We start from the raw sequence: 13319 nt of genomic DNA, 5'->3' as shown, positions 1-13319 counted from the left end.
AGTATTTTTATCACAAATTTCCACTTTTATTTCTAACTTGGTAGTGAAAGGTGGACAGTGAGACACATAGGTGGCTGCAAGTATCACCTCTTCCTTAATACTTTAAATACATTGTTGAAGAAATATCTTCAGAGCTTATTCAAGATAAACAACATATCTTACAAGTTAAAAGAAACATTCTACACAATAGGAATAATTTGTGTCCCCATAAATAATTGTTTTACATATGTCTAACATCTTTCCAGTACAAAAGCACAATTTGTAAGAAAAAAGGAACAAGAGTAACACAGAACATACACACTCAACTACAGTTCTTATTTCTACTTTATTGTATAATTTTTCCTGCAACCTCATTTCTAATAATAAAGTAACAATAAAAGGTTATCAGAGAACCGAGACCGTAAAATGAGACCTCTTTTCTTGTAATCTTGCCTACTGTTTTTCAGAAAATTCTAGGAATATTATAGGAGGATCAATGTTTTCTACATTGTTAAACATTTCTTAGAACTACATTTGTGCCACATACCATTTTCCTCCATAATTTTCTGCTAGAATAGCTATCATTCTCTCCACAGATCCCAGAATAGCTCTGTGAATAATCACCGGCCTTTTCTTATCATCGCCATCCTTACTGAAAAAGAGTAAGTTTTTTTTTAAAAAAAAATAAAACAATAAATTCTCAGCTCACATAGAGACAATCCTACTAGTACTTCTGATTCTACTTTTCATGGAAAGTCAAAATTTTGTTACTTATACATAGGCAAAATGTACTGGTTTTATTAAAACTGTACTTTCAAGTCACTTGAGTTTTTAGAGGACTGTTGAATAATCAGTGACTTAAAACAAGTGTGCTTGTAGCCAGTGGCACAGGCAAAACTTCCTGAGTTTGAAACGATGCTCAACTGACTCAGCTCCACTTCTGTGCGTTTTAATACTTCATGTTCTTCCTCACTCTTTCTTTTCCGCTATGTCTTGCTTTTAGTTTGTTGCACAGGACCTTACCTGCCCTTACTGTTAATTCCTTTCCTTAAATTACAAACCTGTGATTTAAATAAAAGCCAGCTGCTGTTCATAACAGTATTACCATCTCCCAAAGAGCTACAACATCTACTATAGAACATGCAGCAGGGTGAAAAAATAACTAATCAAACTCTTAATAATATGCAAAACCCAAGAACAGCAAGAAAAACAACCCAGAAAATATGAGTTCAAGTCAATATGGCTGTAAGATTGACTCAGTGGATAAATATCCTTCTTCCTAACTGGAAGTCAAAGTAAGATTTTCATTAAAAACTGTCTGCATTTGGTTTATGTTCAAAGTTAACTAACTTCATCTGATCAGAAGACTGAAGTACTTCTGACAAACTTCCCAGCTCCTGAAGACACGTCTGAATTTGCATGCCATGTCTCCAGGAGACGCAGTGACTGAGCTAAAAGTGAAAACTAACTCAGAGTTTTCTTTGGCAGTGCATATGATCAGTTGTCTTTAAAACTGGCACACGGGACAGATTAGGAGATTTTCCTGTAATTGGCAGTGTTAACAAGTAAACTGAGTTATTATTACGTTGAGGAAATACCTTCAGGTTCCCGACTCGATCCTCTACTCACCAGGGATGCTGCCTGTCCTAACCAGGCTACTAATACACCAGCTAGTTGCTTGTTAAGTGAGCAGCAGAGCATTAATACATCTCAGGTTAATGGGAATTACAGATAATGAGAGTAACCTTTCTCTTTTTTAAAAAAAAAATTATTTAAGAAAGGAAGATATTTAGCTTAAGCACTCACCCAACATAAGTAAGGTTAAATCGAATGGGTAGTTGAAAGTCCAGCTGGATAGTTGCGCACTGATGGTACCTGCCAATGGCATCTTTGATTTTAATATCAATCTGTGTAGCAAAATAACAGTTACTAAATACACTCTGCCTGCATTGTGTCTTTATTCTGTCCATTCCAAAGTTGTATTAAAGTGCTGATTCACTAACCTTAGGACCATAAAATGCTCCATCTCCTGGATTCAAACTCCATTGCTCTCCAAAGTTATTCAGGCTGTTCTGAAGTTGCTAATAATAAACGAGAGGATCGTTAAAAAAGGCATAACAGGGCATTTCATTGCTCTAATGCTCTCAGAGCATTTGCCTTTGAAATACAAACGAAGTCAAAGGCAACATGACTGCTATTGTTCAAGTATGTAGTCATTTATTATAAATACTCTTGAAGGGTAGTTCCTTGTACAAATGTTGCAATTAATTGGAAAAAAAAGGATTTATAAAAATCAAATCAGTTCAATATAAGATGCTAGGTAAGAATCAGAAAGTTCTAATTTTATACCGAGATTTCACATTTAATGTGACTTTTTCCAACACGCATTTCCACTAAGGCCATTTAGCCATTAGGGTTAAGCAATTCCACTATTCAACATGGTTAAATAACCATCTCTGCAAATACAAATATTAAGAGGCTCGTTTGCTCATTTGCTTTTACATCAATTACCTTTTCTGCATGATTCCAGATCTCTAACTCTCCTAGGTAATTTTCTGGTCGTGTAGAAAGATGTAGTTGAAAGGTAAAACCAAAGACAGCATACACTGACTTCAAGAAATCAAGACAGCCCTTAATTTCATCTTCAATCTTAAAACATAAACAAAATATATTGGTTAAAATTTACTTACGTACAAATGCAAGTGGATTTACTGAATTCTTCAGAAGTGGAATTTAAGAGTTCATTGAGTAAAAAATAAATACTGAAAAAAAAAATTTGCATCCTACAACCTCAAATCTAGGTAATGGCTGAAGAGAGAACAGAGGTGTTGTGACTTCAAAGCATAGTAAGAAAAATTATGTTCTTGTTAAGCCTCAGCTTCTGGAGCCAAACTGCACGAGTCAGACTTGACAAGAGTACATCGATTTATTTATATAGCTCCACTAAAACCTATGGCATTACTGACAAAATGAAGTATTTATTGAGCATTACTATGGAAAACAAAATGTGGTCAACAGCTTTTTTTCTTCGCAGGGCGAGATGGGAGATGCAAAAGATCTTACCTTTTGGGATTTACTATCCTTCTAAAGGGAAAAATACTACACAGAAAATATTACGAAAATCCCTATAAATAACATCCCTCAAATAACACTGTTTTCTTCTTTTGCTATAAGTATTTTTTCATTTCGGCGAGAAAAATAAGTAACATAAATTACGGCACTGCTATGTGAGAACCCTGTAACAAAGGAGCTAAGTTCAACAGGCTTCTGACTTCAGCCATGTGGCAGAAGGTTAAGGAATAAGGAATACCAGACAAGTAAGAAGGAAGCACCTAAATCTACCACAAAAACCCCACCAAAAGCAACATGATGCTACAAAGCAACACAACAGAAGTTGAAATAATTTGGAGACTTGTTTCTTGGTTTGCACTGGGAGGCAAAGAGGTTCTTGGGTTTTTTTTCTGGTACAGGGAGGGTTGGTGGCTTTTTAGGTTGGATTTTTTTTACCTGTTCTATCATGCAGAAAATGTGAGCATCATCTTGTTGGAAGCGCCTGACACGAGTCAAGCCACTTAAAGTCCCAGAGAGTTCATTTCGGTGAAGAACTCCAAAATCTGCGAGTCTAAGAGGCATTTCCCTCCAGGACCGTGGACGATGGGCAAACATCAAGCTAGAAGGAACATGAAAGAACCTTCTTTTTATCCTTCTTACAGGAGATTTAAGAGAACACAGGGACTAAACCAAGATCAGTAGAGACAGTAATCACATTTCTAAGTATTCATCTGTTCAGGCTGTCTGCATCCGAAAAGGCAGGCAAATAGAACAAGCGCAGCACTCAGAACCTCCTAGAAACCTCCTAAAAACCTCCTAGAAAAACCTAGAAAAACACTAATTGCTCAGCAAACTCTTGTAAACATACACAATAACATGTGTTGATACTCCATTTATTTCCCCTCAGCCCCATAAAGGACAAATACAGTAACACAATATGCTTTTCAGTTGAGAGTACAGACCAATGTCCTGGACAATTCATCGGTTTAAGCGCAAAAGTCTCCTTCTCAATCTCAAAAGAGAACATATTTTCACTGTAGTGCTGCCAATGTCCTGAAGCTTCCCAGAGTTTACTGTTGAAGATGTTAGGAGATACAACTTCAGTGAAATTACGCCTGCGATACTCCTCCTGTAAAATAAATTCAACATTTAGAAGGGGATAGACCTTTTGACAAGCAAAAGCCTGATTCTTTTTAACTGTGCTATTAGAATGTCGATTTTCTGGGAGCCTGCAGGACTGCTGCACACGTAGGTTTTGCACAACTGGAAAGAGCACAGGTCAATGCTTTACTCTGCCCTACTTTCAGAAAGGTGACAACTGTATAATCATAGTGAAAACCTGGTATATGTTCACATACGCAGATGTGGATGGCTACAAATGGTCTAGCACTTTCAGATAACAAGTTTGTTACCCAGGAGTTACATCAGCATGTACTCACTCGTATGAAATCCACAAGGGTGTTATAAAGAAAGGCACCTCTGGGGAGGAAAAAGCAGCTTCCAGGACTTAAATCATGAAAGAAGAAGAGTTCTTGTTCCTAGGTAAATTGCAAACAGAATGCTGTAATGTCACTTCAGATGGAACTGCAGAACACGACTACTTCACACACCTGGAGACTCTTCACAAAAACAAAGTGCGACAGCAACAAGATGATTTTCAGAAGTCCCCAAGTTCTCAGGAACAGAAGTTAATTTGTCTGTAGTTCTACAGATCTGTATTAATGCTGAAAGTCCATTTGACTGGGGCTACATAAATACACATTTCCTCAAAATCCTGAAGCCTTAACCAATCTTACCTTTAGCAGCCAAAGCACGACATCCGAAGGCTGCTGGCTGAAGCCTGCAAGCAACCAGTCATTCTTTATCAGACTTCTGCCTCAAAACCAGCAGCTCAGCAGCGTGGCTTTGACATCTGTGTAGAACCTCAACCTCTTCAATACCATAGATACTAGACACGTGGACCCTAGGTAGGCTGTTTGATTAATACTAGATAAATTGTTTCTGAAAATGCACAGGAGTAACCATCAACACATACTGTGTGAATATTCAAGTCTCCATGCTTATTTCTAGTAACTCATTAGCATTCCTGTAAAGATCATTTTTCACTTCTTCCCCCGCTGTTTTCTGTAAACTCTTCACTGGTGCTTCCTCTTCCGAGCTCTCCTCAGTTGTTCGTCTGTGCCTGTGAAGGCCCCTCACAGTCTCTTCTAGCGAGAGGTTCATGCCTGCATCCTCCCGGCCAAAGATCCTGACCTTCACTTACACAGGAGTTTTTCAAATAAATGTCTCCCTGCTTTCACTTGTACTGCCCATTAAACACCCACAAAGTCTTTTATCTTCTCTGAAATACTCTCCCTATAACTCCACCCTCCCTACGAAACCATAGCACAAAAGTGACAACAATTAGGAGACTGCACGTCGACATGACCCATCTTAGGTCACAATCCTCGTCTCTATCTAACATCTTCTGATTTGTACTCAATTTAAATCTGTATATCTAGATCTAGTAAAGGCATATATGAATAATATTCAAAACAGCTGAAATACTGCATGTACATACACTTCACTTTTACCTTATTTACGCCTATAATGAAGAATGACCAAACCATATTATTTGTGCAATTTTCAACAATGTCTCTATTCTATGCAAAATAGCGTTTTGGGTAGAATCTGAAAAGACATCAAAAGATTTAAGATATAATTCCCTAAACCAAGGAACCACCTAATTATTCCTTCCCAAGATTAGTTTAACATTTGTATGCAAGTTTGTAGACAGGTTTGTAGAACTAAAATTTTAAAATACAAGTGATACCCAGAAGTTCACAGAACTGGTTCCCATTTAAACTGTCAAATGCCCTCCTCCCCCCCTTCCCAAACACAGAGCTAAAAAACCCCAATCAACCAAAACCAAAAGAGAATGAGTTCTATTATGCAACCGTAAAAGAGAAATAGACCATGAAATAGTGAAAACTTGTACCTTTCCAATCTTCCTATGGTCCCGGTTTCTGGCTTCTTCTTGGAATTTTTCCCATTCCTTCATCATTTTGTTATCAGGAAAGGATATTCCATATATTCTCTGCAGAGTTTCCATGTCAGATTTTCCTTCCCAATACGTAGATGAATTCTGATGCACAAAACCCACACTTTAGGACAATATTTATAATCTCAGGGAAAGGAGGGATAAACACCAATGAATTCAAACGTTATGACTTTATTCCTTGGGAAAAGAATTACAGCATTTGCTTACAATACAAAGACACTTGCACTGCCTTTTAGTCAACATACTAATGCAGAAGACAGGCGAAAACAACTGGTCAAGTCTTTTCTTCTACTCAGGAATCTCGTTTTACCTTGCATCACGGCATGTTTTATTATCTCACATTACATGTTCAAAACATAATGCAGTAGTGAAAGACAAAAGACAGAATGGAACTAACTCACTCTCACAATTAAATCCTAGCTCTTTTGACAATCTAACACTTCATCTCCAGAACTCAAAGAGTTCAACAAAGTTCAGTTAAGAAGCCAGCAAAAGCAACTATGAAGAATGTTCCAATGAGGTCAGTCTAATGAGCTCACCAAAATTCACCTCTTGAAGTAACTTAAACTACCGCATGAGCAGAGGCATCTGCAAACATTGTCTCTGGCTTTCCATTTTTAACCAGCAGCACGTGCAGCTCTGCCAAGTTCCACTTTACTTCCCTTATCTGGAAGATACCACCTTGCAGGGTCAAAATGCTATTTTCTGACCCAAATGATGAGTAACTTGGATGTTCATGTCCTGCAGAACAGAGTGCACACACACCCCACCCCGTGCACAGATGCGACAGCACGTGCAGACTCAAATTAGGACTTTTATTCTACGTCGGGACATTTATTCTGGCGACACTAGCCCACTACTGCCACATCAGCCTAGGCACTGCTCTTTGCTGCCTGTGGGATAACTGGTTCCACAGCTAATCTAGTTGCTGCCAGCCTGAGGTTTTTTGCAGTGCTCGTCATTATAGTCTAAGCATGCATGCTATGCTACTGCACCAATATTCTGATAAAAAAAAGATGTTAATTTTCACTGGCATACTATTGTGACGGTCAAGAATCACTAAACCTTGGAAGCGGATGAATTACGGAAGTCTGTAATTCTACTTGTACAGTGGGAGCTGGGGGAGAAACTAAGGACTATTTTCCGAGTAAGCGAAGAAAACCATTACAAACATTACAAAATATTACCCTTTCATAACCACTTCAGGAGAAACACCAACGGACCCACAGTTTAGTTAAGTTATAATGTACAGTTAATTTAAACTTACCTTCAGTATTTTAAGGGCCTTAATTTTTCCAGTGTGTCTCACATGGGGACCCCTGCAGAGATCAATCAGTGGACCACATCTACACACCAAAAGAAAAGAAAAAGGTTTATTTCAAAACATTCCGACATTTTTAAATGCAGTCACTAATGACATAAAAGTTAATGCTCGGCACGTTCAAACCCACTAATAGGTATACAAATGCAACACACAGCAAAGTCAGGGCATCTTAAATGTAATTGTGCCTTCTACCTGAAACAACATTCACTCAGTAAATACTCTGAGGACATGATCCATTATCAAAAGCATCGTAAACACACTCAGCAATTCGCACAGTTCCACAGGTAAACTCTGTTAAAGTTGGTCAGGAAATTTCAAACTACATCTATCGAACAGGAAAAAAAAAAAAAAGTTTTGCCATTTTCCAACTAACTCGCTTTATCCTGGGCAACAGATCGATCAGGTTCCTCTGCCCAGGCTGAGCTGAACCAGCTTTACCCATTACCTAGTAATTCAATGTCATGGGTGATAATTTCTCTTAATCTGTTTATTGAAACCAGAGGGAATGAAGTGGATTTCCTATTTGTCCACAAGTATAATCTGTCCCAGCAGAGAAAGAAGATTTTACATTAGTAGCAATATGAATTGTAAACTTAAGTTCCAATCACACATGTATTCAGAAGTTATAAATGAAAAAAACATTCTCCTCTCAATTTAAATGAAATATACCTAACTACAGAAATATTTCCTAATACCTTTTAAATTAGTTTTCTTTACCTGTATATTGTGGTAGTTGCTGTGTTTACCTTCTCATTAAGGATACGACACTTGAACTTGTTATACTGCGTGGGGAAACATGAGAAGTCCGAAACATCATTAAAATGGCTAATAAAATCCTATTTTAAAATTACGTATCAATAGTGCAGGTGCATCACTAAAAGACAACTAAAAAAACCAAATCTCATGATCACATACAGGTACGCAAAAGTTCATCATCCTTTCAGAAGAGGTATAAAACAAGAGGGGGAAAAAGAGAAAAATATCTTAGTTTCCCTGAGGGTGCGCTAGGCCCAGTGATTACCACCTGACCAGCATGAAGCACTTCTGGAAGGCAGTTAAAACACAGCGTAGCGAGACTGTGAACGGTTCATGTATAAAAGAGAACTAGAGCACACAGCCTTTTTTGACTTGTCTCTATAAGTAAGCCACAACAGACGTACGCCTTCTGCATCCTAATTTCTTTGTCATTTCACCAAGCTCAAGGTGTTTTTGTGTAATAAGAAACTGGTTTTATTATTGCTTGAAAACATCCTGAACACTTGATACGGATACAGAGAGCGGGGAAAAAGGTGCTCTTCCTTTTCTTTGTTTTACTAGACAGGTACTATTCTGAAGAGCATCAGTCACATGCAGTATTTTATGAAAGTTACATTTTAAAATATCATTGTACCAGAATCACAGGTACTCTAAAAATTTACCTTAAACATGTCTAACAGGATCTCCTTTTTGACTTCCAGTCTTTCAAAAGCTTGCTTCTCTTTTATGATATTTTTACAACGATTCTCTAGTAGTGGGAATTCATTACTAGATACACCTCTAAATAAAAAGACACACACAAAAGAAATATAAATTAATTATTTTGACATTCCCATTTTTAAGTGACCACTTTCTAGTGATCTAATTAGAAAAAACATGCAACGGGGTGTTGTGCTTTGTCATGGTATTTTCCTAGTTTCTTACAGTCGGCTGTACTTTTAGATACTGAACTCAGAAATACAAACTGCATCACCCTGAATGTACTTTTAGATACTGAACTCAGAAATACAAACCGCATCGCCCTGAACAAACCCCCTGCAACTACTTCTAGACCAGTCTTTGACAGGTTTAAATGTCTGGAAGATCTGTAGCTCAAAGTATGTATGATTTAAGAAGAAAAAAAAAAAAAGGCTCAAGCTGCAAGAGGTACTTAATCAGCTGATGCAGCTTCAGTGTTCTCCCTGACTACAGGAAGATAAACAAGGAAAAACAAACCTGTAAAGCTGTGTGCAAGGATTAGAAAAGTAGTAAACACTTCTGTGAGTTACATGCATACGTGCCATTTCTACAAGCAACTATGGCACTTTGAATCCAAACTCCCATCATTCCTCGAAGAAATTGCCTCCTACATCTCTCGGGAACTTCAGCAAATTTGATCCAAACATTTTATTTTTTTTGCAGAGCATTCAACAGCTTCAAGTCTCACGGAGCACGCGTCTGAACATTGCTCTTGGATTTAAATACACACACACTCGACACATCTTCACACACAGAAGACTAACCTGTCAGTTTTAAACTACACTAGATACATGATTTTACTTTTAACATACAGAAACACCACCGAATAAAAATAATTCTGGCACTGAGCTTCAACACAGCCTATTAAAGTTCTTAGACACTGAAATTTTACCTATCTTCAATATACATGTCATAATAAAATCCGTTCTCAATTGGTGGTCCGTAGCATAAGCAGCCCCCAAAATAACCTTCCATGGCCTCTCCAAGAATATGAGCACTTGAATGCCAATAAACCTGTAAATGAAGTCAGGTGAGCAAGTCAGGAGGTCACGGGCATCGTGTAGCTAAACAAAACAGAACAAAGGGATATCTGCAAATGGGAAATACACTGAAACCAATGTTGTTTAAATTCTGAGAGAAGTATAACTATATTCTGTTCTCATTTCCAAGTGTGCTCAACGATTAAAGCAATGGCAGAGGCAGCAACAAAACTACACTGTATTTCAGTCCCCAAGATGACGGCATCTGTGCACGATGCTGTCACCTTAGCACTGACTGCCTCTTGTTCATTTATAACTCTGTTTCTGGTCGGTTAGAAGTCTGTGCAATACTACCGCACTTAAAGCAATGTACCCAATTAAGTTTCCAGTGTTCACTTACATTTATTGATGGGACTGTAAACTACATGACCTGCAATGTCAGAAGATGGGAGCCAACAACCCAGTCAAAACCTGTCTTACGTTCTAAGTCCCTATTAATTCAGATCATTTCTTAGCCACTGCTACAAAATAAAGCCTTTACAGGCTCCTGAAATGCCTCAAACAAGCTTATTCGCATGAGTAATTCTTTGGCAAAATTAACTCTAGTGCATAAAGATAAACATGGGCTTAAAACTGAACCCCATTAAAAAATAAACTTAGGTGTGTCACTCAGTATAGTGCCAGTTCCATTGACTAAGATATGCCTATTTCAGTTCTAATAAACAGTGCCAGTATAAGGAGGTGGAGATTTTATTTATGACTCAAAACTGATAGTGGACAATTTTTTGAAAACCATCATTGCTGCTTCACTGTCTGATCCTCAAACACACAGAATTAAACCACAGAACACACACCTTAGGTCAAGTTAGCAAACAAATTAAGACATTTGGTAGAGCCTCATTTGAGAAATAACCGGTTTATGTAGAAGAGAAGGGGGAAAAAGACCAAGATTTTATTAACCTAAGGACTACAGAAACTCATCAGGGTAGATTTACATTAGATATTAGAAAAAAAGTTCTTTTCTGTGAGAGCGGTGAGGCTCTGGCACAGGTTGCCCAGAGAAGCTGGGGATGCCCCATCCCTGGAAGTGTTCAAGGTCGGGCTGGACGGGGCTTTGAGCCACCTGGGCTGGTGGGAGATGCCCCTGCCCATGCAGAAACCTGCAGGGGAGCTGGAACAACATGGTCTTTAAGGTCCCTTCCAACCCAAACCATTCTGTGACTCTATGACAAATACATTACTTGAATAGTTTGAGGGATTATTTTTCTTCCAAATCAAGATTTTAAAAGCATAATGCCGCCACCAATTTCAGATCCTTTAATCAAGAGGAAACCAGCAAGTGTCTACTTACAGCTTTTGCTTCCTCGTTGTCAAATGTCAGCAGCTCCAGAGTACAATCTCCCTCCAGCGGACGATCCAGGTCCCACAGTTCACCATTCACTTTGGCTATGACTGCGTTTGAAGCCAACCCTTGGCTAGAAAACACAAATGATAAGAACCCAAAATATTTAGGGTCAGATTTGCAAAAGCACCTACATTTTTAAGCCCCGTAAGACCTCACACATATATTGTAGCACCTAAAAAACTTTAATTTTTGTTTCTGGGGTCTTCTTAAGACACTTTTCTACTTTTAGGATGTAGAGAGCTTCCACTCTTACCTGGCAACTCACAAAATTTCAGATGTTTCTGTTAGTTCCTAGAAGTCTCACTGACTGTTGAATTTGTTAACTGGAAGCAAGCATTACGGTCTCAGCACAGAACCTCAAGCATCACTCCTAACAGTAACTTCCCCCAGTTGCTGCTTCTGCATTCAGCTGAATCACAGAATCTTTCAGGTTGGAAACGCTCCCTGGAACCATCGAGTCCAACCACTAACCCAACTCTGCAAAGCTCACCCCTAAACCATTTCCCCCAACCCCACATCTCAACGGCCTTTAAACCCCTCCAGGGCTGGGGACTCAACCCCCTCCCTGGGCAGCCGGTGCCAAGCTCTGACCACTCTTTCTCTGGAAATTTTTCCTCATGCCCAGTCTAACCCTGCCCTGGTGCAGTTTGAAGCCGTTCCCTCTTGTTCTATTGCTCATTCCCCGTGAGAAGAGCCCAGCCCCAACCTCTCCCCAACGTCCTATCAGGTAGCTGTAGAAAGTGATGAGGTCTCCCTTCAGCCTCCTCTTCCAAATAAACCGACTTCAGAGTCACCACCCACTGAGCGTGACGTATATTTTATGCAACAAGAGACGAACGACAGTAACAGATTTAGCACTGCAGAAGTACACCACCTTGTATCTGCAGGTTACCTGACTCCTGCAGCCAACTGATACGGTGTTGTTTTCCAAGATTCCCCTTCAGTCGTCTTCCCATCTGTCAGAGTAATTTTGATCGGCTTGCTCTCATTGGCGGCTCTGTAAGCTAGCAAAGCATCGTGTTCTTTTTTCAGTGCCTCATAAAGCTTCAGTCTGTCTTCTATGAAGTTTGGCTCACTCTCTAGCTGTAACCAATAAATTAGATCACACATGTTTGTGAAACAGAATAAAGGGATTCGCAGCATTTGTGCACCCCCAGAGGTTCCAGGTGAGACCAAGTTTCACTGTGCTAAATTTAGACTAATATGCAGTAAAGCACTTGGAAATAATTGTACACAGGATAGTGCCATCCAACTTGCTGGCTATTTTATTGCGGCTTTCTAATCTTTCAGTGCACTTTCACCAGCCCAGAACCTGGTTTTGGCTGACATCCGAGAGAAGTCTGGATCACTTCGGCAAGCCCTGACTTCTGCCAGGCCATCCAAAGCATTAGATTCAAGTAAGATGGTTCGTTGGAAGTTTCCTTTGGTTTAGTGTAAGGGGAATTATTAGGATCTACAGAATGACAGCTAGTGCTGTCAACACCCTCTTTCAGCCACCACACACTATTTCACGGTTCATGAACCATCGGTCTCTTTAGGAAACTCTCTTTAGTATCCTGGCTCTCTTTTCCCAGCAGCCCAAATCATTTTGTTACAGAAAAAGGAGAGATCTAAGAAAGCAATCCTGCTAGTTACATGCAAGATGAAGCTCTCAGACAATGATTTTTCTCTCTGAGTATGACATAGCAAGCCTTCTTTCCAAAATCTGTGATTTCAAAACCCAGCATTTGAGATTTCAGCACCTTTTCTAGACCTAGTCAAGTAATATTCCTTTTTCCGTTACTATGCGGTATATAATAACGCCTTACATCGTTCTGATGTCGGCTGACGGCTTCATTTTCTTTTTTCTTCTCCTCTTTATTTTGATTCACTGAAACGTTGCAACTCGCACTGGAGACTTTCTGAAAACAGTGACAGTATGAAGCACACCCCTCCGCCTTTAGGACTTTTCCCAGCAACCACTGACACAGAACCAACCCGAGTGGCGCGATGTCGGGCTAAAAAGGCAAAATACCATGGAACGAGGTGCGTTCTTAGCGCAGAGGG

At 39.2% G+C, this 13319-nt stretch overlaps 1 protein-coding gene across 1 annotated transcript; it reads right to left on the bottom strand.

Annotated features, from left to right (window-relative positions):
• Positions 1-526: 526 nt before the first annotated feature.
• Positions 527-13270, bottom strand: LOC104267858 (probable threonine--tRNA ligase 2, cytoplasmic; the record flags this gene model as incomplete). Its single annotated transcript, XM_009869529.1, has 15 exons — positions 527-631; positions 1786-1886; positions 1983-2060; positions 2491-2628; positions 3487-3649; positions 3993-4159; positions 4470-4568; positions 6008-6154; positions 7338-7416; positions 8112-8176; positions 8813-8930; positions 9781-9902; positions 11220-11343; positions 12166-12356; positions 13082-13270. Coding segments are annotated over 15 exons (1886 nt in total), but the record flags the coding sequence as incomplete, so codon positions are not given.
• Positions 13271-13319: the final 49 nt, after the last annotated feature.

Source organism: Apaloderma vittatum, unplaced genomic scaffold (genome assembly GCF_000703405.1).
Source record: "Apaloderma vittatum isolate BGI_N311 unplaced genomic scaffold, ASM70340v1 scaffold9040, whole genome shotgun sequence".
Classification (NCBI taxonomy): Eukaryota; Metazoa; Chordata; class Aves; order Trogoniformes; family Trogonidae; genus Apaloderma; species Apaloderma vittatum.
Note: the sequence above shows the minus strand (reverse complement) of the source record. Positions and strands in the feature narration are given on the sequence as shown.